Source organism: Pelobates fuscus, chromosome 10 (assembly GCF_036172605.1).
Source record: "Pelobates fuscus isolate aPelFus1 chromosome 10, aPelFus1.pri, whole genome shotgun sequence".
Lineage (NCBI taxonomy): Eukaryota > Metazoa > Chordata > Amphibia > Anura > Pelobatidae > Pelobates > Pelobates fuscus.
In genome coordinates, this window is record NC_086326.1 from 138,966,949 (window position 1) to 138,993,772 (window position 26,824).

General features: G+C 41.2%; 2 protein-coding genes across 2 annotated transcripts; both read left to right on the forward strand.

Moving 5' to 3' along the window:
- Positions 1-283: 283 nt before the first annotated feature.
- On the forward strand, positions 284-4,420 carry LOC134575427 (putative small proline-rich protein 5). Its single transcript, XM_063434726.1, has 4 exons — positions 284-461; positions 2,617-2,667; positions 2,892-2,942; positions 4,163-4,420. The coding sequence occupies exons 1-4, from the start codon at positions 377-379 to the stop codon at positions 4,216-4,218; spliced, it is 243 nt and encodes an 80-aa protein (XP_063290796.1). The 5' UTR covers positions 284-376; the 3' UTR covers positions 4,219-4,420.
- Positions 4,421-9,437: 5,017 nt separating this feature from the next.
- LOC134575428 (putative small proline-rich protein 5) lies at positions 9,438-12,679 on the forward strand. The gene is made up of 4 exons (XM_063434727.1): positions 9,438-9,726; positions 10,790-10,840; positions 11,183-11,233; positions 12,445-12,679. Exons 1-4 carry the CDS (start codon positions 9,642-9,644, stop codon positions 12,498-12,500), a joined length of 243 nt encoding a protein of 80 aa, XP_063290797.1. The 5' UTR covers positions 9,438-9,641; the 3' UTR covers positions 12,501-12,679.
- Positions 12,680-26,824: the final 14,145 nt, after the last annotated feature.

The window sequence follows — 26,824 nt, forward strand, 5'->3', positions numbered from 1 at the left end:
AAACAGAAAATACCTTTGGAGTGTTTAAATACTACAATGATTAAACAGGCGTTTTCTCTCTAAGTTTATTATCTATTCTTACCATAATTATGTGCTACAATAAGAAAATACAGGAAGAATATTTCAGAAACTATTAGCATCGACTCATCGTTTTAAGGTAGTCAAAGGTATATGCAAATACACAAGCTGAATTTCTCAACGATACCGGGGTCTCTGAGTAATGGAAGTGACTCTATCTATAATTGCTGTGTTTCACAACAGATATTGACATCTCAATGCTCTGTATAAAAGGACCAAGTTAGAAAGACCAACATCATTGACTATTTTAACCTCACATTTTCCTGACATATAACTTGCTGATCTCTACCTGAGAATCATGTCTGGAGTTAAGGGAGGACAACAGAAGAAATGCCAAGAACCATGCCCAGAGCCATGCCCTCCACCCCAGCAATGCCACAAGCGTAAGTTGCTCCTCTTATTGTACGTTCAGATAAATTGAATGTATATTTGGAGAAAAGACAATTATAGCGCCTTGTCATTTTTCTTTCCTCTGGTTTTCTTTGCCTTTTCTCCCCTGTATTCCAATGCTTATACTCCCTCCCTTGACACTTGTTATAATTGATATGAAATAACTTTTCTTGCTTGTGGTGAATCTCAATATCTGGGTGCAGCCATTTTGTTCTCCTTTGCCATGATGCCTGCTGCCCTACTGTGAGATTGAGTTTACTGATGAATTGTGGGTGAATTTGATTGGCTAATTGAAACAGAAGCTTGCTTTAAGCCCTGCCAATTGTCAACTTTTGTCAACTCGATTGCTATAAATAAGGAAACGTAGTCCCTATTTTTAATTATGCATTTTATGAATACCCGAGCACTCAAGAAAAACTTAAAGAGCGATTCAGACCCAGGGGGCCATAGAGCAACAGCTTAGCTGTATGTTATTTTTTTTTTTGTAATAAAGATGTTTTAAAGGGGAGTTTTCCTTGGCATGATCCCATTTTCTATCTTAATATTATATTCATATTTTTATCCTGATTTTGAAAAGCCGGTTTCCAATTCAAGATAAATAACTGCCCCATGATTCTTTAATAATCGGATTTTAATGATTAGCTATGGAGTGGAGTGATGTCAGCAGCTCAGATCTTAATGAAAATATATCTAACACGGAAGTTACTTTGTGAAAAGAGGGAATGCGGCTAATAGGTTTATGGAAATAGAATGCATCCATATGTGCTTTAAAATATGCATACTTCCCAACATTTCAAAAGGACAAACACTTTCATTTTTGGGGTGTGAGTGGGGTGTGACTAGTGGTGGCCTGTTCTAAGACATTTTAGGTGATTTTCTAATAATAATTTATAGAATTAAAATCTAATTTAGAACAAAAAGAATGTACCTTATTTACACAGACTGATTTCAAAACACATTACTTGTAGTTTAAAGACACATTACTGGGAGTATTATTGCTGTGGGGCTCTGTTATACATTCAGACACATTACTGGGAGTATTATTGCTGTGGAGCTCTGTTATACACACAGACACATTACTGGGAGTATTATTACTGTGGAGATCTGCTATACACTCAGACACATTACTGGGAGTATTGCTGTGGGGCTCTGTTATACTCCCAGACACATTACTGGGAGTATTATTGCTGTGGAGCTCTGTTATACATTCAGACACGTTACTGGGAGTATTATTGCTGTGGGGCACTGTTATATACTCAGACACATTACTGGGAGTATTATTGCTGTGGGGCACTGGTATACACTCAGACACATTACTGGGAGTATTATTGCTGTGGGGCACTGTTATACACACAGACACATTACTGGGAGTATTATTGCTGTGGAGCTCTGTTATACACTCAGGCACATTACTGTGAGTATTATTACTGTGGAGATCTGCTATACACTCAGACACATTACTGGGAGTATTATTGCTGTGGGGCACTGTTATACACTCAGACATATTACTGGGAGTATTATTGCTGTGGAGCTCTGTTATACACACAGACACATTACTGGGAGTATTATTACTGTGGAGATCTGCTATACACTCAGACACATTACTGGGAGTATTATTGCTGTGGGGCACTGTTATACACTCAGACATATTACTGGGAGTATTATTGCTGTGGAGATCTGCTATACACTCAGACATATTACTAGGAGTATTATTGCTGTGGAGCTCTGTTCTACACTCAGACACATTACTGGGAGTATTATTGCTGTGGAGCTCTGTTATACACTCAGACACATTACTGGGAGTATTATTGCTGTGGAGCTCTGTTATACACTCAGACACATTACTGGGAGTATTATTGCTGTGGAGATCTGCTATACACTCAGACATATTACTAGGAGTATTATTGCTGTGGAGCTCTGTTATACACACAGACACATTACTGGGAGTACTATTGCTGTGGAGATCTGCTATACACTCAGACACACCAACAATATCGAGCTCCTGGGAAAGTGAAACATTAGGATAGAAAAGATGGATTTGGGCCCAAAATAGGGACTGTCCCTAATAAAAAGGGACACTTGGGAGGTATGGAATATGACGTTGTTCCAATATACGGTAGAATAACACAAATTACTGTTTTATTTCAGCTTCCAAGCCACTGTGTCCTGAACCTGTGCAAAAATGTCCACCTCCTCAAGGTAAAGACTAATCCATAATTACAGAGCTAGCCAGTACATGAAAATGTCATGATGTGGTGAATGTATTTTTTGAGTGACCATATTGGTGCCATTGCTCAGTGACAATAAGTACATTTAACAAGAACAAATCAAATTGTGACAGTGCAAAGTAGACAGGATTTCATTAAGTTTAAGAATTACTTTGTCTTCTCTTTTTATTGAAGATTGTTTCTCTTTTGTTTCAGCTTGTAAGCCAGTGTGCCCTGAGCCAGTGCAAAAATGCCCACCTATTCAAGGTAAAGCAAAATCCAGCCATTAAAACATAGACGCTTTGCATGTGCCGTTTATAGTAACACTTTGTGTGCCAGTGTTGTACCCAACACATTGCTGGAGGTACATGGACTCATGGAAGTTTAAATTAATTTCTGTGCCTTGCCTCCACTGAATGATTCTCTCCACCTGCAGATTACTGATTCCAGATGTGCAACTCCTAGACCGTGGTTAGGCAACCTTCAGAGTCCAGATGTTGTGGACTACATCTCCCTTGATGCTTTGCCAGCATTACGGCTGTAAGAGCATTATGGGTGATGTAGTGCACAACATCTGGAGTGCTGAAGGTTGTCTACCATTGTCCTAGAACAGCGATAAGCAACCTTCGGCACTCCACATGTTGTGGACTCCATCACCCATAATGCTCTTACACCCATATTGCTGGCAAAGCATCATAGGAGGTGTAGTCCAAAACATCTGGAGTGCCAAAGGTTGCCTATGCCTGTCCTAGAACAAGGGTCTGTAGTGATTACGTCTGTCATTACAAAATGATACAGCTATTCAGCTGTACCTATGACTGGAATTTCTTTTAATCATTTAATCAAACAAATATTTAACGTAAATGAATGCTCTAACACTTCACCAGTCACCGTGCAACATCAATATCATTCTTCTCATAGAGGACCATTGAATCCTGGACTTGCAAATAGTTTTTGATGCTTAGAGTGTCTGTTTAATTCTACAAAACTTGTCCGTGGGGTGAATTACTCAACGTCCGTGTATCTTGCTGTTCCAAGTCCTTCCTTTGCCCCTCCATTGGTCAAACACCCCAGGTTGTCTATAACATTTGTGCATTTTGAAAGGTGTTTATTCGCTAAACAAGTGTAGATTGGACTAGCCATATTAGTCCAGTAGACAAAAATCGGAGAAAGAGAGGAAAACTCTCGAAAGCTTGTCTTTAAAATATTATGTTAGTCCAATAAAAAAGGTACCATTGCACACTGCAATACTCGAGTATTTTGGCATCTTCGCTAAACAACCAATAGTTGTGAATTAAATCAGAACCTGCAAAATTCAACCAATATAGCCAAGACTACAGTTAAGTTGCATAATATTTCTGAATAAGCTATTTTTGCCTTACTTTTGCAATTTGGTTTCAATTCACTACAATTAATGTTTAGTGAATAAGCCCCTAAATGTTTTAGCCATGTAGTAACAGCAATGTCTTTCATTTTTTTCCTTAAAGAACCTTGCAAGCCAATCCAACAGTGCCCCCAGGACAAGCAATGTGTGAAGAAATGATTGAAGCGTTTCAAATCATCGTTATCATTCAAAATAACTATTTCTCCAAAAAATACACATGTATACATTAATTGTTTCATTATCAATTATATACAAAACTGTGCAACTGCATCTATAGCAATATGCATTGTTACCAAAATGTTCTACTGTGTATAATATTGTATGCCCCCAAATAAAGACATGACTTCAAAAAATCATCAAATTTGTCGCTTTCAACATTTTCTGATTCATAAAACTCACATTCAGATTGAAATTCTAAACTGTTAGCAGAAAGGCTATACTACCTATGTTTATTTAATAACAATTGTTTAATAGATGGTAATCAAAATAAGAGAACAAATAATATTTTATGTACGGTCTCTGCCTGGTAAAATTCATAATTTAAGACAGGAATCTCCATGTGAATTGTCAGCTGGGATTGTAACGATCATGGAGCATGTAAGTGTGGGTAATCCTGGATTGGAACTTGGAGGGTTGACACATGGAGTAATATTGTTAGATGCACTGGACAATAACATAAGGGAAGCCATCTTAGCTTTTACTCCTGAGCCTACATGTATTAGTGATATATTGCTAAGACTGATAATTTGTGGAGTAAACATGACAGGCGCACAGTCAGATTTGCCGGAACATGCGCTAACCTTACCCAATCCCCCATTAAAACACGGACACAGGTTATACGGTTGGAAATAATTAGTCCACAGCTTTATTAAATTATTAATAAAATAATTAAGGAAAAACAAATGGGGTCATTGCCAACATATCTTATTAAAGTTAACATATACATAACATACCCCTAGTTAACATATACATAACATACCCCTAGCAATGACCCCACAATAATAACAATAGATAACAATCTAAATAACATGTTAATACAGAAACTGGCCGCCCAATATGACCACATTTCCACCAGGTTTAATTGTAGGGGTGTACCGAGACACCGCTACCCACCATATTGATTGAAGGGGTGTACCAAGACATCGCTATCCACCATATCCATTGTAGGGGTGTACCAAGACACCGCTACCCACCAGTTCCAGTGTAGGGTATACCAAGACACCACCACACCCCCAGATTCGGAGCCACCGACGGGCTTGAACCTACCAACCACGTGCAACACTGCCCAATCCACACTAAACCTCAGGATGCCTACTTTCTCCTCCATCTACCCTCCGATTTAACCAGGCCATTCCCCGCCACAGCTCAGGACTTGACACCTAAAGCACCATACCGGAATAAGGCCTGTTGAATGCCTTCCTGAAGGCCCAATTTAAACAGATCACACCTTACATCCGAAAACGTACCCCATCCCCCCTGGAATACCCAGGGAGCTTGCCTCCCAGTTTGTTGTGTCTCACTGTTACACCGCCCCCACATATGATAAATACCGCCATCAATTTTTTATTAATTTGTCCTTGACACCAAGCCACCGCGGCCGGGTACCTAGTATGTCTCCAATGTAACCGAGGAGCCATCTCGGACCGCACCACCACCACACCTGTGGCCAGCTCCCATTGCCGGTCCACCTCCCTCTGCCTCCACCTGATCAATTCCTTTTCCGGGACCATGCTGATATCCTTCCCGCCCTTGCGGATTGCCAGAATGTCCTGGACAGTACCCCTTGTTACCTTCCGGAAAACTTTCTCCACTAATGCCTTGCCACCAAAACCCCCGAAAACCAAAACCACTCCAGCTCCACCAATTCCAAAGGAAAGCCCAGTTGCACTTGACCCGAACCGCGGCTCCATTCTGCGCCCCTTAGATGTAAGAGTGGCCCACCAACCATGTCACCAAACCTGAAACGAAAGTAATTAGCAACAATGCATAGCCCCAAACACAAACCCATACATCCATAGCCATTAAATCAAATAGACCGGCCGTAAACAGGACTTAAACCATACTGACTCCCACCTGCCTAAACGTTTCCCCAGGTCCTCACTTAAAACCAGGTGGGACACCTCTGTCGCCACCATTATGCGGGTAGCAAGGGCCCCAAAGTGCCCGGGACCCAAACCCAACATTGTCAAACCCCTCCGAACAAACCCCTGCGGGAATTGAATCGTGACAGCGACGATCCGTCCCATTTTACCAGTAAGCCACCCGAGATGTCCGGGCGAAGTTCAAAGTAGCATGATGCGCTTGATGCCGAGCGTACCCCTAACCCTGGCAAGGAATATAGCACTACATTCACTAAAACGTTCTGCACCACACACACACACACTACATTCACTAAACACACACAGCTCTACACACACTACATTCACTAAACACACTGCACTACACACACACACACTACATTCCTTAAACACACTCTGCACTACACACACTACATTCACTGAACACACTCTGCACTACACACACTCACACTACATTCACTAAACACACATTGAACTACACACACACACACTACCTTCACTAAACACACTAAACACACTCTGCACTACACACACACACTACATTCACTAAACACACTCTGCTCATCACACACACACACACACTACATTCACTAAACTCGCACTGCACTACACACACTCACTACATTCACTAAACACACACTGCATTACACACACACACTACATTCTTTAAACACACTCTGCACTACACACACTACATTCACTAAACACACTGCACTACACACACTAAATTCACTATACACACGTTGCACTCACTACAAACACACTACATTTACTAAACACACTTTGCACTCACTACAAACACTGCATTCACTATACACACTCTGCATTCACCACAATCACACTACATTCACCATACACATTTTGCATTCATCACAATCACACTACATTCACCATACACATTTTGCATTCACTACAATCACACTACACAAATTGTACACATTCTGCACTCACTACAATCACTATACATACTTTGCACTCGCTGCAAACACACTACATTCACTATACACATATTGCATTCACCACAATCACACTACATGCACTATACACACTTTGCACTCACTGTACATCCACTACATCCACTACAAAAATACACACTGCATTCACTGTACACACACTGCATCCACTACAAAAACACACACTCTCCATTCACTGTACACACACTACATCCACTACAAAAACTCACACTCTCCATTCACTGTACACACACTACATCCACTACACAAACACACACTCTGCATTCACTATACACACCTACATTCACTACACACACACACTCTGCATCTAATGCATGCATACAAACATTACATACTTTACACAAAACGTGCAATCTGCATCCACTATACACACTGCATCTATGACACACATCTCACATCCACTATACACACTGCATCCCTGACACTCATTCTACATCCACTATACACACACACACACTTCATCCTTGTGGGCGGACTCAGGGCTGGCCCAGGGGGCCCAGATCTTGAGCTGTGTCAGGGGCCCTAAAATTTCTGATGGCGGCCCTGCATGGCGTGCCTGCACCCGATATTAAACAACCTGCACAGTAATTCGAAACGTCGCCATCGGCGTACCTCCTGAAATAACTCAAAAGATGCCAACTTCGAATAAGAGGACTTACCTTTCGTGCCTCCCGCCACCGCTCCGCGGTACAAGATTAGACCTGTTAATTAAGGTTCGTAAAGCACTAGCTATTTGGTCCATACGGTGATCCATTTCTTGGAAACGGTTGTCACATTGGCCTACCTGAGAATTTACACCTGCCGTATCCATATGGCCCTGTTGTAATGTCAGGAACGTTCGGGGATCTTACATGCAGAATGCAAATACTAATAATGTATACCAGACCTTAGGATGGCCGGACTAACACTACACACACAAAGAATAGTCAAATAGCGAGCCGAGGTCAGGGGTACCATAAATTAGGATCAACGAAAATGCAATAGCCGAGGTCAAAGGAACACAGAAGGAGGGATAGTCAAACGAAGCCAAAGTCAGAATACAAGAATACCAATATGGAATGCGCACTCTTGGGTCAAACAAGAACCACAACAGGGCAATGAGTCCCTCCTTGGTTTCTCTTTAAATACCGTGTTCAATTAGGTAGGTAACCATGCCCCTAAAGTGTTCTCGTTCGAACACCTTGGCGGGCCGTGGCATTCTTAGCGTCATGACGTCGGGGCTCATTAGCCGCGTCATAAAAGGAGGCGGGGTTATCGCGGCTGGCGTGAGCATTGCTGGGGACAAGCTGAGAGTTGGTAGGAGTGTCCCCAATACCCTACAATGTGACACCAGTTTGTGACATGCCCCCTGACTGATACACAAGGTAACCTGACAGCACAGTACAGTATAAACCATAAAGATCACACCTTAATATTGCACTCACTTGGTTTTAGTAAAAAATAAAGCCCATCAATAATATAACCAGAGCTGTCAGGACTCTTTTCCAATTTATTTCTTCTAATAAAATATCCAATAAAATAAAAAAATAAAATGAATAAAAACAAATATAAAAATAAATATCTAATAATCCACAATGTCTTTGGCTTGTGCACAAATACGCATTTCGCCTCCAAAATGCATTTCACCCTGAAACAAGGGCTTTTTCAGTTGATATTGTGTTGGTTTGTTTATTGCCGTTCTTTTAAAAGCCCCACAGTACCTCTCTTACGGTCCGCCCTCCCATCATTGGAGAGGGCAGACCCATCATCAATCCCATCATTGGATTGGGCACATCTGCATTGTGTGTTCCAGTGCATTCTTCCTGTTTGTTTCCTCCCCCAGTGGAGCGCACCGTACCCTCGAACAATCGCTGCTGGAATGCGGCAACAAATGTGTGAATTGTGAAGAACTGAAAGTTAATATGAAACAAATGTTAAATTGTAGAACACAACATCTGAACTGAAATATGAAGAATTTTTCCAATTAAGATATTTTGGATTCAAATTTTAGATTCACTTTCAACTCACATCAACAATTCATATTTTAATGAATAACTATGTCAGGGATTTTACAGTTTATGATTTTAACTAACTCAGGAATAGTTATAGTTTTTTTTTTTACTAAAAACAATAAAAATATAAAAGGATCTATAACAATGACAGAAAATTAACGAAACCGAAAATACCTTTGGAGTGTGTAAATATTGCAATGATTAAACAGGCGTTTTCTCTCTGTAATTTTATTATCTATTCTTACCATAATTATGTGCTACACAAAAAAATTCCAGGAAGAATATTTCAGAAACTATTAGCATCGACTCATCATTTTAAGGTAGACAAAGGTATATGCAAATACACAAGCTGAATTTCTCAACGATACTGGGGTCTCTGAGTAATGGAGGTGACTCTATCTATAATTGCTGTGTTTCACAACAGATATTGACATCTCAATGCTCTGTATAAAAGGACCAAGTTAGGAAGACCAACATCATTGACTATTTTAACCTCACATTTTCCTGACATATAACTTGCTGATCTCTACCTGAGAATCATGTCTGGAGTTAAGGGAGGACAACAGAAGAAAGGCCAAGAACCATGCCCAGAGCCATGCCCTCCACCCCAGCAATGCCACAAGCGTAAGTTGCTCCTCTTACTGTACGTTCAGATAAATTGAATGTATATTTGGAGAAAAGACAATTATAGCGCCTTGTCATTTTTCTTTCCTCTGGTTTTCTTTGCCTTATCCCCCCTGTATTCCAATGCTTATAATCCCTCCCTTGCCACTTGTCATAATTTATATATATAAACCTTTCTTGCTTGTGGTGGATCTGGGTGCAGCCATTTTGTTCTCCTTTGCCATGATGCCTGCTGCCCTACTGTGAGATTGAGTTTACTGATGGATTGTGGGTAAATTTGATTGGCTAATTGAAACAGAAGCTTGCTTTAAGCCTTGCCAATTGTCAACTTTTGTCAAGTTGACTTTTCTAGATAAGGAAACATAGTCCCTAGTTTTAATTATGTATTTTATAAAAATCCGAGCACTCAAGAAAAAATAAAGAGAGATTCAGACCCAGGGGGCATATAGCAGCAGCTTAGTTATATGTTATTTTTTTTTAGTGATAAAGATGCTTTAAAGTTTTCCTTGGCATGATCCCATATTCTATCTTAATATTATATTTATATTTTCATCTTCATTTTGAAAAGCCAGTTTCCAATTCAAGATAATTTACTGCCTGGGAGCAAGCCCCATGATTCTTTAATAATCTTATTTTCTCCAAGTTGTGACACATTGGTGGAATTTCACAGGAGCAATTGCACCATTAATCAAACATTTCTAAATTGGAGACAAATAATAAGAGGACAGTGATTGGCTATGGGGTGGAGTGATGTCATCAGCTCAGATCTTAATGAAAATATATCTAACAAGGAAGTTACTTTGTGAAAAGAGGAAATGTGGCTAAATGAATAGGTTTATGGAGATAGAATGCATCCATATGTGCTTTAAAATATGGAGATCTGCTATACACTCAGACACATCAACAATATCGAGCTCCTAGGAAAGTGAAACATTAGGATAGAAAAGATGGATTTGGGCCCAAAATAGCGACTGTCCCTACTAAAAAGGGACACTTGGGAGGTATGTAATATGACGTTGTTCCAATATACGGTAGAATAACACAAATTACTGTTTTATTTCAGCTTCCAAGCCACTGTGTCCTGAACCTGTGCAAAAATGTCCACCTCCTCAAGGTAAAGACTAATCCATAATTACAGAGCTAGCCAGTACATGAAAATGTCATGATGTGGTGAATGTATTTTTTGAGTGACCCCCTTGGTGCCATTGCTCAGTGACAATACTGGTCAGAGAATTCAGGCTGCCTCAACTTGGAGACACTGTTAGAGTCATCTTCTCTAATCAGACAGAAATACCTTTATGTTTATTCTTCTGATATTTTATTTGGTTCACACAATATAAGTACATTTAGCAAGAACAAATCAAATTGTGACAGTGCAAAGTAGACGGGATTTCATTAAGTTTAAGAATTACTTTGTCTTCTCTTTTTATTGAAGATTGTTTCTCTTTTGTTTCAGCTTGTAAGCCAGTGTGCCCTGAGCCAGTGCAAAAATGCCCACCTATTCAAGGTAAAGCAAAATCCAGCCATTAAAACATATACGCTTTAAATGTGCCATGTGTAGTAACACTTTGTGTGCCAGAGTTGTACCCAACGCATTGCAGGAGATATAAGGACTCATGGGAGTTTAAATTAATTTGTGTGCCTTGCCTCCACTTAATGCTTCTCACCACATGCAGAGTACTGATTCCAGATGTGCAACTTCTAGACCATGTTTAGGCAATCTTCCGCACTCTAGATGTTGCGTACTACATCTCCCTTGATGCTTTTCCAGAATTACGGCTGTAAGAGCATTATGGGTGATGTAGTGCACAACATCTGGAGTGCTGAAGGTTGTCTACCATTGACCTAGAACAGTAATAGGAAACCTCTGTCACTCCACACATTGTGGACTACATCCCCATTAATGCTCTTACACTCATATTGCTGGCAAGGCATCATGTCCAAAACATCTGGAGAGCTGAACGTTGTCTATGCCTGTCCTAGAACAAGGGTCTGTAGTGATTACGTCTGTCATTACAAAATGATACAGCTATTCAGCTGTACCTATGACTGGAATTTCTTTTAATCATTCAATCAAACAAATATTTAACATAAATTAACGCTCTAAGACTTCACCAGTCACTGTGCAACATCAATCTCATTCTTCTCATAGAGGACCATTGAATCCAGGACTTGCAAATAGTTTTTGATGCTTAGAGTGTCTGTTTAATTCTACACAACTTGTCTGTGGAGGTGAATTACTCAACGTCCGTGTATCTTGCTGTTCCTAGTCCTTCCTCTGCCCCTCCATTGGTCAAACACCCCAGGTTGTCTATAACATTTGTGCATTTTGAAAGGTGTTTATTCGCTAAACAAGTGTAGATTGGACTAGCCGTATTAGTCCAGTAGACAAAAATCGGAGAAAGAGAGGAAAACTCTCGAAAGCTTGTCTTTAAAATATTATGTTAGTCCAATAAAAAAGGTACCATTGCATACTGCAATACTCGGGTATTTTGGCATCTTCGCTAAACAACCAATAGTTGTGAATTAAATCAGAACCTGCAAAATTCAACCAATATAGCCAAGACTACAGATGAGTTGCAGAATATTTCCGAATAAGCTATTTTTGCCTTACTTTTGCAATTTGGTTTCAATTCACGACAATTAATGTTTAGTGAATAAGCCCCTAAATGTTTTAGCCATGTAGTAACAGCAATGTCTTTCATTTTTTCCTTAAAGAACCTTGCAAGCCAATCCAACAGTGCCCCCAGGACAAGCAATGCGTGAAGAAATGATTGAAGCGTTTCAAACCATCTTTATCATTCAAAAGAACTATTTCTCCAAAAAATACACATGTATAAATTAATTGTTTAATTATCAATTATATACAAAACTGTGTAACTGCATCTATAGCAATATGCATTGTTACCAAAATGTTCTACTGTGTATAATATTGTATGCCCCCAAATAAAGACATGACTTGAAAAAATCATCACATTTGTCGCTTTCAACATTTTCGGATTCATAAAACTCACATTCAGATTGAAATTCTAAACTGTTAGCAGAAAGGCTATAATACCTTTGTTTATTTAATAACAATTGTTTATTAGATGATAATCAAAATAATTGTACCAAGAATATTTGATGTAAGGTCTCTGCCTAGTAAAATCTCCATGTGAATTGTCAGCGAGGATTGTAACAATCATGGAGCATGTAAGTGTGGGTAATCCTGGATTGGAACTTGGAGGGTTGACACATGGAGTAATGTTGTTAGATGCACTGGACAATAACATAAGGGAAGCCATCTTAGCTGTAACTCCTGAGCCTACATGTATTAGTGATATATTGCTAAGGGCTGATCATTTGTGGAGGAAACAGAAAAGAGAAGCAAGCTGTACAATTGATGTGGCTAAAATATTCAGGATACCAGGGAAAAGCAAAAAAACTTTTTTTTAAAATTTATTTTTAGAACTTTTGTACTTAAAAAAACTTTTTTGAGTTTGTTTTGCACTCTTTGGCTAACACTTTCTCATTTTCTAGTTTAGCCAATCATAATCACATTGTATGTGTTTATGTGCATACATCTTAGCATTCACACGTCAACACTACATACAAACAGACCTCTGCAATCAAATGTTAACGTTATATATAAACACACACCTGAATTCAAAAACCAACTCTACATACAAACCCCTACATTCACACACACACATACTGCATACAAAACTTGTTTACATTCAAACACACAAAAACTGCTCAGTGCTAAATACAACCCTGCAAGTATGGGCAAATTATAGATCTCCAACTGTCAGATCATTGTCGGAGGAGTACGACAGTTGAGAGTCTAACTTTTGGCCACCCTTGCAATGCAGGGAACCAAATGAATTCTTGAATCAGGGACCTCTCTCTGTTAGTTCTGGTGTTAGTATGGTAAGAGCAAATAGATATATTATAATATATAAGTACGGCTTTCCAATGGAATTACAGAGAGCTATATAATTTGTTAAATAACCCGAATGAGGAACAAATAAAAGAGTATCTAAAGAACATATGTAACGGAATGCAGTATATTAGTCCACGATATCCGTTGGTATCCTCAGGAAATCCACAGTCAGAACAGAAAGCACGGCAATATTCCCCATCCTCCCAATAACCGGACGAAACACAGTTTGGGAGTCAACTAACTCAGTTTATTCGCAAGCTGGCATATTTAAGCAGTTCCCCATGCAAGGGGTTTCCACACAGATAATCCAGGGGATTTCTCCCAACATGCATTGTGACTTTCCCAACAGGCACCGCTGCACGAGAAGGATACTCCCACTAAAATGGACGATAAAGTGGATTATCCCCTCGTGCAGCAAAACCGACAATTGACTTTAAAATATATACTTTACACAATATTCGGTACTTTGCGCTGGCGGAACGTTCGGCAGATAGCTGGGGTCGGAGCGCATACTTTGTGAGAATACCGCTCCGATCCCAGCTGAATTGACCGAACGCCGCACAGAATACATTCAAACATTGAGTTCGGTTTAAAAGTACCGAACCATTGTGGGGAACATAATGTACCGAACGCGGAACTCCCGAACGCTCTGGAAGTCCAGCGGTGTTCGGATCATTGAGTAGCCGTTTTCAGTTCCAGGCTCTCGACGACCGAACACCGCTGCAGAGACAAAGGATCCAAGATGGCCGACCGCCGCATGGTCGGTAGCCGAACGGCGGCCACCTAGGAGAGCCCTTAATTACCGATTGCAACATTGTTGCAATCGGTTAATTGGTGCCACACGACTTGTGAATGTGTGGTCTACCTGGGGAGCCCGCATTCGTACGGCGAACGGCCGGGATAGCCGTGTTTTCGTCGAACGAATGCTTTGTATGTTGGCAGCGTACGGCTGCCAGCATGCGAACGGCCATAACACAGCACTTATACAGGTAAGGACTTACAGTATACATTCAGCCTATGGACAACCTGCAATACATATAGTTCAGAAGTGGCTAGGTTTGCCACAATGCTCCCCCAGAACCAAGCCGGCATACACAGTCTGATCCCAACGGATCGGCTTGGGGATGTCCGGGGGAGTACTCACAGATCACTTCTCTAGTTCAGTCTGTCTGGATAACCCGTCAGCGTTACCGTTTTGTTTTCCTGGCCGGTAGTGGATGGTAAAGTCAAAGGGCTGCAGTGCCAAACTCCAGCGCAGCAGCCTGGCGTTGTCTCCAGATACACGGTTTAGCCACACCAACGGGTTGTGATCTGTGAGTAAGGAAAAAGGTTGTCCATACAAATACGGCTGTAACTTTTTAAGGGCCCACACCACGGCCAGGCATTCTTTCTCAATGGCGGCGTAGCTCACTTCACGGGGCAACAACTTGCGGCTTAAGTAGGCTACGGGATGTTACCGCCATCGGCTCCCACTTGACTCAGCACTGCCCCCAATCCAAACATTGAAGCGTCTGTGTGAACAAGAAATCTTTTAGTTGGATCAGGAGCAGTTAACACAGGAGCATTAGTTAGGGCGGTCTTGAGCTGTTGGAATGCCTGCTCACACTCTGGGGCCCAGACAACCAGTCGAGGAAGGTTCTTTTTGGTCAGGTCCGTCAGGGGTTTGGCCAGGGTGCTGTAGTCGGGTACAAATTTCCTATAATACCCTGCAGTCCCTAGAAACGCTAGCACCTGGGTTTTGGTCCTTGGGGTAGGCCACTTAGCTACGGCCTCAATTTTGGCTGGCTCGGGTCTCTGCTGCCCACACCCTACTCGGTGTCCTAGATACTGCACCTCGGCCATACCTACGTGGCACTTACTTGGTTTTAACGTTAACCCGGCTTCCCCAATACGGTCTAAGATCGCCCCTATATGTTGTAGGTGATCTTCCCAGGTCTGGCTGAAGATGGCTATGTCATCCAGGTAGGCACAGGCATAGTCCTGGAAGCCGTCCAGTAGCCGATCTACCATCCGCTGAAAAGTAGCCGGAGCGTTTTTCATTCCGAAGGGCATGACCTTGAACTGGTACAGGCCAAACGGAGTGACAAACGCCGACTTGGGGATGGCATCATCGGCTAAAGGGATCTGCCAGTATCCCTTACATAAGTCAATGGTAGTGAGATACTGACCCCGTGCCATCTTATCTAGCAACTCGTCTATCCGAGGCATCGGGTAGGCATCAGACACTGTCTTGTCATTCAGCCTCCGGTAGTCAACGCAAAATCGGGTCCTGCCGTCCTTTTTAGGCACCAGGACTACCGGCGATGCCCAGGGGCTATCTGAGGGTTCGATAACCCCTAGCTGCAGCATTTCATCCAGCTCGGCCTTCATATGGGTCCGGACTGATTCCGGAACTCTATATGGCGCCTGTCGCATAGGTAGCTGTCCCGGGGTTTCAACTCGGTGGGTGGCCAGCGGAGTGTACCCAGGTAAATTGGAGAAGGTAGCCCCTTTAGCTACGATCAGCGCCTGTACCTGGGCACGCTCGTGAGGGCTTAGCCGCTCCCCCAGTTGAACTCCCCGGGAGGGCTCTACCGGTTCTTCCGGTTCTAGTAGATCAGGTAGTGGCAAGTTCTCCTGATCTTCTACGGCGGAGGCACAGATTGCCGTCACATCCTCTATCCGCTCATGGTAGGGTTTGAGCATGTTTACGTGAAGCATGCGTCTCTTCCCCACCCCTGAGCAGGGGCCGATCACATAGGTAGTGTCGCATCGCTGCTCCACTACCTGGTATGGGCCTTGCCAGATGGCCTGCAGCTTGTCTGTGCGAACAGGTTTTAAAATTAAAACCTTCTGTCCCACTTGAAAGCTGCGGTCCCTGGCTCCTCTATCGTACCATCGTCGCTGACATTGCTGTGCCGCCTGGAGGTTGGTGTGCACTGTAGCGGAGAGCCGATCTTGCACAGCTATTCTCCACTAGAGATCCCAGTGAGGCTCAGGAACAAGGTGATGTTAAGTCCACAGGCAAGGTTTCCAGCAGGTAGAGTAATACAGCAATATCCCCATCGCAATCCCAATAACTGGACGACACACAGTTTCAGGAGTAGAATTTCCAGAATTACGGCTGTAAGAGCATTATGGGTGATGTAGTGCACAACATCTGGAGTGCTGAAGGTTGTCTACCATTGACCTAGAACAGTAATAGGAAACCTCTGGCACTCCACACATTGTGGACTACATCCCCATTAATGCTCTTACACTCATATTGCTGGCAAGGCATCATGTCCAAAACATCTGGAGAGCTGAACGTTGTCTATGCCTGTCCTAGAACAAGGGTCTGTAGTGATTACGTCTGTCATTACAAAATGATACAGCTATTCAGCTGTACCTATGACTGGAATTTCTTTTAATCATTCAATCAAACAAATATTTAACATAAATTAACGCTCTAAGACTTCACCAGTCACTGTGCAACATCAATCTCATTCTTCTCATAGAGGACCATTGAATCCAGGACTTGCAAATAGTTTTTGATGCTTAGAGTGTCTGTTTAATTCTACACAACTTGTCTGTGGAGGTGAATTACTCAACGTCCGTGTATCTTGCTGTTCCTAGTCCTTCCTCTGCCCCTCCATTGGTCAAACACCCCAGGTTGTCTATAACATTTGTGCATTTTGAAAGGTGTTTATTCGCTAAACAAGTGTAGATTGGACTAGCCATATTAGTCCAGTAGACAAAAATCGGAGAAAGAGAGGAAAACTCTCGAAAGCTTGTCTTTAAAATATTATGTTAGTCCAATAAAAAAGGTACCATTGCATACTGCAATACTCGAGTATTTTGGCATCTTCGCTAAACAACCAATAGTTGTGAATTAAATCAGAACCTGCAAAATTCAACCAATATAGCCAAGACCACAGTTAAGTTGCATAATATTTCCGAATAAGCTATTTTTGCCTTACTTTTGCAATTTGGTTTCAATTCACTACAATTAATGTTTAGTGAATAAGCCCCTAAATGTTTTAGCCATGTAGTAACAGCAATGTCTTTCATTTTTTTCCTTAAAGAACCTTGCAAGCCAATCCAACAGTGCCCCCAGGACAAGCAATGCGTGAAGAAATGATTGAAGCGTTTCAAATCATCTTTATCATTCAAAAGAACTATTTCTCCAAAAAATACACATGTATACATTAATTGTTTAATTATCAATTATATACAAAACTGTGTAACTGCATCTATAGCAATATGCATTGTTACCAAAATGTTCTATTGTGTATAATATTGTATGCCCCCAAATAAAGACATGACTTCAAAAAATCATCAAATTTGTCGCTTTCAACATTTTCTGATTCATAAAACTCACATTCAGATTGAAATTCTAAACTGTTAGCAGAAAGGCTATAATACCTTTGTTTATTTAATAACAATTGTTTAATAGATGGTAATCAAAATAAGAGAACAAATAATATTTTATGTACCGTCTCTGCCTGGTAAAATTCATCATTTAAGACAGGAATCTCCATGTGAATTGTCAGCTGGGATTGTAACAATCATGGAGCATGTAAGTGTGGGTAATCCTGGATTGGAACTTGGAGGGTTGACACATGGAGTAATATTGTTAGATGCACTGGAGAATAACATAAGGGAAGCCATCTTAGCTTTTACTCCTGAGCCTACATGTATTAGTGATATATTCCTAAGACTGATAATTTGTGGAGTAAACATGACAGGCGCACAGTCGGATTTGCCGGAACATGCGCTAACCTTACCCAATCCCCCATTAAAACACGGACACAGGTTATACGGTTGGAAATAATTAGTCCACAGCTTTATTAAATTATTAATAAAATAATTAAGGAATAACAAATGGGGTCATTGCCAACATATCTTATTAAAGTTAATTAAATTAACATATACATAACATACCCCTAGTTAACATATACATAACATACCCCTAGCAATGACCCCACAATAATAACAATAGATAACAATCTAAATAACATGTTAATACAGAAACTGGCCGCCCAATATGACCACATTTCCACCAGGTTTAATTGTAGGGGTGTACCGAGACACCGCTACCCACCATATTGATTGAAGGGGTGTACCAAGACATCGCTATCCACCATATCCATTGTAGGGGTGTACCAAGACACCGCTACCCACCAGTTCCAGTGTAGGATATACCAAGACACCACCTGTTAAAGTCGTGACTTAAATATGAATATTAATTAATATATAATAATTAAGCAACAAATAACAACTTTAATATTTTTTAGAGTTCGGTATTATGGTCGAATATATAATAGGAAATACACAAAACATTGTAGTATTAAATGTATATTTAATATACTTATAATAACAATTAAACAAATGCTAGCAGAATGTCAATTTACCACAATAATTACACAATACAAAACTACAAACAAAAGGCTATAACAGTTGCTAGCTGTTATAATAGATTACTTACACGGCTCCAGCCTGTTTGGCTGGAGCCATACAGTCAGCTACATTTTCAATCAATGCAAGCAAAAGAAAAGAGAGAGAGTTCCTCCTACTATTTGGTTTTATCCAGTAAGTAGGCTGGCCTGTGATGTCACTTCCAGAAGCACATGAGTTAGCACACTGACCCCTAGTGGTGCCTCTAAAGCATTAAGCTCATTATGCTTTTTTATGACAAAAAGTCATTAATTAATAAATACCATTACAAACCACCCTTTGACTTATGTCATAAAACAAACATTATAAACCCGTACATCTTGAATCTACCCTATTTTAACAGTACCTGCCCTACAATAACCACTGAGCACATGCATTAGCAGTTGGGAAACCTTGGCCTTGAATAGGCAAATACCCACCCTTGTAATAATAGACAACTCAAACCATGTTTTATTAGATTAACCAATGATATTGTGTTCATGTGAGGATGTGTTTTGGAGCTTAATATAGTATTAGACACCACAAACTCATAACACCTATGAATCATGGCACAGACCGACTCGATTTCTGTAGCCTCTGGCTGGTCTGTGTGCCTGGAATTTTCACAAACATTAGTCCTGGAAACTGGATACTCTATTCTTCGACAGTCTCATAGAACATACGCATAGAGACAGGGATGAATGAAATAATTTGAGCAAACAAGGACGTAGGATTTTTGTATTTACAGTTCATGTGTGCAGGGACTTCTGTGTGTTTGTGGTCAATTGTCACAGTATCCTGCTCTGGCTGTATTATTTTACCTACTCCCATCACTCGCAGCTTCAGTATTTCTTCTCATAACAGTTCATGTGATCAAGGACTTTTGTGTGTTTGTGGTCACATTGTTTTGTTTTTTCTTTCTTTATACCATTAACCACCTTGACGTAACAGTTTCCTGCCCCTGATGCATTTTGTTCCGACTCTCACCACTCTTAGCTGCAATATTTTTTCTCCTTACAGCAACAGTTGAGCATAGTGTCCAGTGCTTCTTCTTAAAATATCCTTGCTTGAAAGTTCTTGAATGAAAACACAGGCAATGACGAACACAAACATAAATGGCAAATAACTGTGCCAATCATCACAAGTACCATTTGATTGTGGTGTCTTAACCATATTTTTCCCTATGGCGTTTGGATAAATACCTACACACCTCTCTTCACATCCAGCACACTCCTGATTCAGAGATAAACACAATATCACTGCTGTATCTACCAATTTAACCCAAACACTCGTTATTACTGCTGCATTTACCAATTTAACCCAAACACTCGTTATTACTGCTGCATTTACCAATTTAATCTAAACACTCGTTATTACTGCTGCATTTACCAATTTAATCTAAACATTAACCAAAACAATTACATTCCTATTTACCACCCTTCTATTTAAACATGTATAGATAACCCAAAATGCCTACTTTCTCTTATCCCTCTTATCACTCTTCCGTTTTTTGTTAACTGCAACCACTCATGCACTTTAAACAGACACAAATCAAGCACCTACTGGACAATGGGGTTAGAGACCTCCCACCCCAGTTCGGTTTACACAAATACCCCCTGGTCCCTATGGGTCAATACCCCCTTTCCCAGGCAAGCATACATACATACATACATACAACAATCAATATATGTATTTCCCAGTCACTAAAAGTCCAATACTCAGTACCCCCTAGCCTAAATTCCCCACCCGCTACTGTAACTAAGTTTACAGCCCACGTTATGGCAGTTCACCCGCTAGGCAGATATGCTCAGTACCCCCTAGTTTAAGTTCCCCACCCGCTACTGTAACTAAGTTTACAGCCCACGTTATGGCAGTTCACCCGCTAGGCAGATATGCTCAGTACCCCCTAGTTTAAGTTCCCCACCCGCTACTGTAACTAAGTTTACAGCCCACGTTATGGCAGTTCACCCGCTAGGCAGATATGCTCAGTACCCCCTAGCCTAAGTTCCCCACCCGCTACTGTAACTAAGTTTACAGCCCACGTTATGGCAGTTCACCCGCTAGGCAGATACACAATAAACCCACGTATTACTTATTTTATATTTCCTGGTCTCTCAGGGATATACAATAGCTAATCCCCTTCCCAGGGTAATATAAAACTGACACAAAATGCTACTTTTAAGCAATACAGAATTTCAAATGGACTTATGAGTAATACATAAAGTTTTCAAGTGCAATACAATCACTAGAAATAAGAGAATAGTATGCACAAAAGCATAGCATAGACATGTTAAATAGACAATAAAATAAAACATTCAATAGCTCATCAAAGGTCAACATTTAAACACTGGTCTCCATCTGATATTCTATCTGTGTTCCAATGTCCACCTCTGGTTTCTGCTACATCTGAAAAAGTTAGAAAACAGATCAGGATTACTTTCCTAGTCACTTATAGCATGTACTGCAAATATTTTACTTAGAATATATATATATATATATATATATATATATATATATATATATATATATATATATACACACACACACAGACATGTAAACACATTCCTTCAGCTTTTCATTTTATAAACAATTTTTTCAACAAGATTACTTTCTTAATTTTTTTTTTTTTACAAGGCTCTTAAAAAACAATAAGCTAATAGCTGCTTTCTGCATCTTCTCTGCAATTCAGGATACACATTTCTAGCCTACCTAAACATGTTTAATAACTCTCCACCCTTTGGTTAAATTATAGAGGAGTGAACCACAACACCTCTTCCGCCTCTGAAAGGATATAGGTCAATATGTCTCAAAGTTCAACACTTCTGACAGCTATGAGTGACTCCCTATTAATTTCTAGCCTTTCCACGGACATGCTTGCACCTCGCGGCTAAGGGCCTGCACAACTAACCATCCTGTGATGGCAGTGGCTTTCCGCATGGGGGTGACCGCCCCCGCAAAATTATAGAGGAGCAAACATACAGCAGCCTCTTTTCCGGCTCGATTAAAGGTTCTGGGCCAATATGTCTGCAATTTAACCAGTACACTCACGCATCACTTATTGTATATTTCCTGGTCTCTCAGGAATTTCTATTAAATAGCGTATCCCCTTCCCAGGGCAATATACAACAAAAACTAGTCACCAAGGGTCTCTATGGTCATGATAGGCCGCCCTACCACTAGTGTAATACGCCCTTTTTAAAATATATTTCCTGGTCTCTCGGAGATTTAGCCTATCTCTTTCCCAGAGCAATATATATAAACAATTACAAATAAGTTACAAAACGCTACTTATAAGTAATACAGGGTTTCAAAATATAATAATACAGGATAGAACTGCACAACAACTATTGGGTATGCTCCCCCTTATCCGGACACGTTTAAATACCCCCTAGCTCAGGTTCCCCACCCGCTACTGTAACTAAAATCACAGCCCACGTTATGGAGGTTCACCCACTAGGCAGATACACCCTAATTCAAAGCATGGAAATATTGAAATCAGTTATAGATGGCTTCTAAAATAATATAAATCTTAATCTGAGCCCATACACTTACTTTGTTAAAAATGCTAACTTGTTAAAATATTCAGACTAAATAGGACAAAGGAATTATTTTACCATTTTTTTTCAGTTCATTTGTTACCAGTTCCTGAAATTCCATCATATGTCCAGTAATTCCTTAGTCCTGGATAATAAAGCTGAAAAACACTCCACAAAGGCAATTACATTTACAAAACAATGCAGTTTATTTTTTCTCATACAGGCAAGACTACCCACCCCCAACAAGGACATTCTCCCCCAGCTGTAGCTGTTAAAAAGGTGGTCTCTCCTTCATGAGTCAAAATCATATATATATTTATACTAATATTCTGTGTATACGCACACATAAATCTATTATTCACTGAATCTGCTTTACTAAACGTATCTTTTTCTTAACTACTACATTTAATAAATTTTGTCCAAATCTCTTTTCAACTAGACAAATCCATGAATGCCAAACAAATGTAAATTAGTACACAAACATGGTCAAATTTAGCAATAAAACCTGGTGAACTAGTTTAGTGAAAAGTCTTTTCCTATGCAAATGGTAGCAAACAATGAAACTAGGTCTCAACTCATTCACACCATGTGGTCAATGGTGGATTAAAATCACATGGTCAGACAAAAAGTAAAGTATATTTTTTCTATATAAAAATGACCAAAGATTGGTAACAAGCAACACAATAATTCATCACTATGTTCTACAGCAAGAGATACATTAAAAACAAATATCTAATCCCTATTTGCTATCTGTATTCATTCCATTAAAACCAGATCATCAATTTATTCACTTCTATACAGACAGACAATTGACTATATTTATTAAACAAAATGCATAACTTTTGTATTTTCCCTAATATTCCAGCATAATCCCATATCTTCGTCGCCAAGTGTTAAAGTCGTGACTTAAATATGAATATTAATTAATATATAATAATTAAGCAACAAATAACAACTTTAATATTTTTTAGAGTTCGGTATTATGGTCGAATATATAATAGGAAATACACAAAACATTGTAGTATTAAATGTATATTTAATATAATTATAATAACAATTAAACAAATGCTAGCAGAATGTCAATTTACCACAATAATTACACAATACAAAACTACAAACAAAAGGCTATAACAGTTGCTAGCTGTTATAATAGATTACTTACACGGCTCCAGCCTGTTTGGCTGGAGCCATACAGTCAGCTACATTTTCAATCAATGCAAGCAAAAGAAAAGAGAGAGAGTTCCTCCTACTATTTGGTTTTATCCAGTAAGTAGGCTGGCCTGTGATGTCACTTCCAGAAGCACATGAGTTAGCACACTGACCCCTAGTGGTGCCTCTAAAGCATTAAGCTCATTATGCTTTTTTATGACAAAAAGTCATTAATTAATAAATACCATTACACCACCACACCCCCAGATTCGGAGCCACCGACGGGCTTGAACCTACCAACCACGTGCAACACTGCCCAATCCACACTAAACCTCAGGATGCCCACTTTCTCCTCCATCTACCCTCTGATTTAACCAGGCCATTCCCCGCCACAGCTCAGGACTTGACACCTAAAGCACCATACCGGAATAAGGCCTGTTGAATGCCTTCCTGAAGGCCCAATTTAAACAGATCACACCTTACATCCGAAAACGTACCCCATCCCCCCTGGAATACCCAGGGAGCTTGCCTCCCAGTTTGTTGTGTCTCTCTGTTACACCGCCCCCACATCTGATAAATACCGCCATCAATTTTTTATTAATTTGTCCTTGACACCAAGCCACCGCGGCCGGGTACCTAGTAAGTCTCCAATGTAACCGAGGAGCCATCTCGGACCACACCACCACTACACCTGTGGCCAGCTCCCATTGCCGGTCCACCTCCCTCTGCCTCCCCCCGATCAATTCCTTTTCCGGGACCATGCTGATATCCTTCCCGCCCTTGCGGATTACCAGAATGTCCTGGACAGTACCCCTTGTTACCTTCCGGAAAACTTTCTCCACTAATGCCTTGCCACCAAAAACCCCGAAAACCAAAACCACTCCAGCTCCACCAATTCCAAAGGAAAGCCCAGTTGCACTTGACCCGAACCGCGGCTCCATTCTGCGCCCCTTAGATGTAAGAGTGGCCCACCAACCATGTCACCAAACCTGAAACGAAAGTAATTAGCAACAATGCATAGCCCCAAACACAAACCCATACGTCCATAGCCATTAAATCAAATAGACCAGCCGTAAACAGGACTTAAACCATACTGACTCCCACCTGCCTAAACGTTTCCCCAGGTCCTCACTTAAAACCAGGTGGGACGCCATTATGCGGGTAGCAAGGGTCCCAAAGTGCCCGGGACCCAAACCCAAAATTGTCAAACCCCTCCGAACAAACCCCTGCGGGAATTGAATCGTGACAGCGACGATCCGTCCCATTTTACCAGTAAGCCACCCGAGATGTCCGGGCGAAGTTCAAAGTAGCATGATGCGCTTGATGCCGAGCGTACCCCTGACCCTGGCAAGGAATATAGCATTACCAAACCTCCTTTACCAGACACATTCGTTCTTGTACAACCCTACCGAATCGTTACCTTAAATGACTGAGGTTCGACAACCGAGTGTAGAACCCCCCAACACCTGCCTGAAAGGCACTCACCAGCTCCCCAATCCGAATTGCCCCAAGCCCCCGAGAAGGCCACCGCAAACAAACTCACCACAAAAGTAGAGTAACACACCACCAGGTGTTGCTTTACCCAAGGAAACCAGCCACCCGGCACCAGCATATTTCATACCTCTCCGTAAGACCCGCGATGCCTGACGGACGTGACAACATTCCGTCACTTCCTCCCAATTGGTCAGTTTGAACCCTAACGCCAATGCCAGCATGCTCCTGTCCATTGTCGATGGAGCTAACACTGAAAGAACAAGCGGCTTAGGAACCACAGCAAGGTATCCCTTCGCCCCTCCTTTGACTTGGACCCCCCAGTGAAACCAACCGCCTCGTCCCACATATCCCAAACCTTCACATAGGCAGTCCCCGTGCCCGGTGCCATAGGATTCCGTATTGATCCTCCAAGCATGGCGTCTCGAGCTGCCACATTTCCTCCAGACCGGCCTGTCCCTCCTCCCACGCCCCCTGGGGCTGCCATTCGCAGCTTGTCCCCTTGTGCGCGAGCCATGTAACCAGCCCCTACCTTCCGCCAAACAGGCATGTGGCGTCAGGGCCGCCATCAGGGCATGACAACCATAAAATTCCTTATGTGCACATATATATAGCGAATTTCACTATATATATGTGCACTGAGGGCCCCCTGCTACATGTAAATTGCAGAGGGGGTCCGAGCAGCACACTCTGTCCTCCTTCCAGCTCCTCTCTTTCTAACTCTCCTGCGGCCGCCAGAGCGTTTCCACGGGTTACCATGGCAACGCTCCGCACAGCACGCAGGCTGGTCTCACGAGAGTTCGTTAGAGAGGAGCTGGAAAGGAAGACAGTTTGTGCTGCCCGGCCCCCCTATGCAATATACCACGCTGGCTCCATCCATCATGCCAGTGGACCACCAGGGAATGCAATCTCCCCCCTCCCTGGCAAGGTAAGTGTAACGGCATAAAAGGGTTAAACCGCCATTTAGTAGATCTTCCCCTTCCAGAGACACAGGCACAGCTACTGTAGACACCAATCCACCGGAGAAGCATATGAATGCCGTAAACAGCTGAACAGGAACCATACGAATGCTGTAAACAGCCGAATAGGAAAAACCTATACGAATAGGTTTACACTCCTAGCAGTCGAACTGGAACAGCATACAATAAATCCCCCCAAGAACGAGACCAGGCTCCGTTTTGAGGGTCAAACAGGAGCAGACAGAGCTGTGGGTTTATTGTTCTTATATACACATTAGTACCACCCACAGGGTTTTGGAAAACAACCAATAAACACGTACAATACACTCAGACACTCCCACACAAAATCCTCCCCTCTGCCTGTGATACAATTACCTTACACAATGGGTAATGTAATTACCACAAGCAGAGAAATACAGTTTTTTCACATTATTCATAACTTAAAAAGTATGCATCACATTCACAGAAAGAATCAGCATACTCCAAATACAAACAGACGTCAAAATCATACAAATTGGTCCAGTGGTTCAGAAGATAGATCGTAGTCCTTTGTGACCAAATGAAGCATGGCTTTTCTGCCCAAAACAAGTTCCACAGAGTCTTCTATCCTGGAGATAATTGGGAAATAATCAAATTATCTCCAAGGA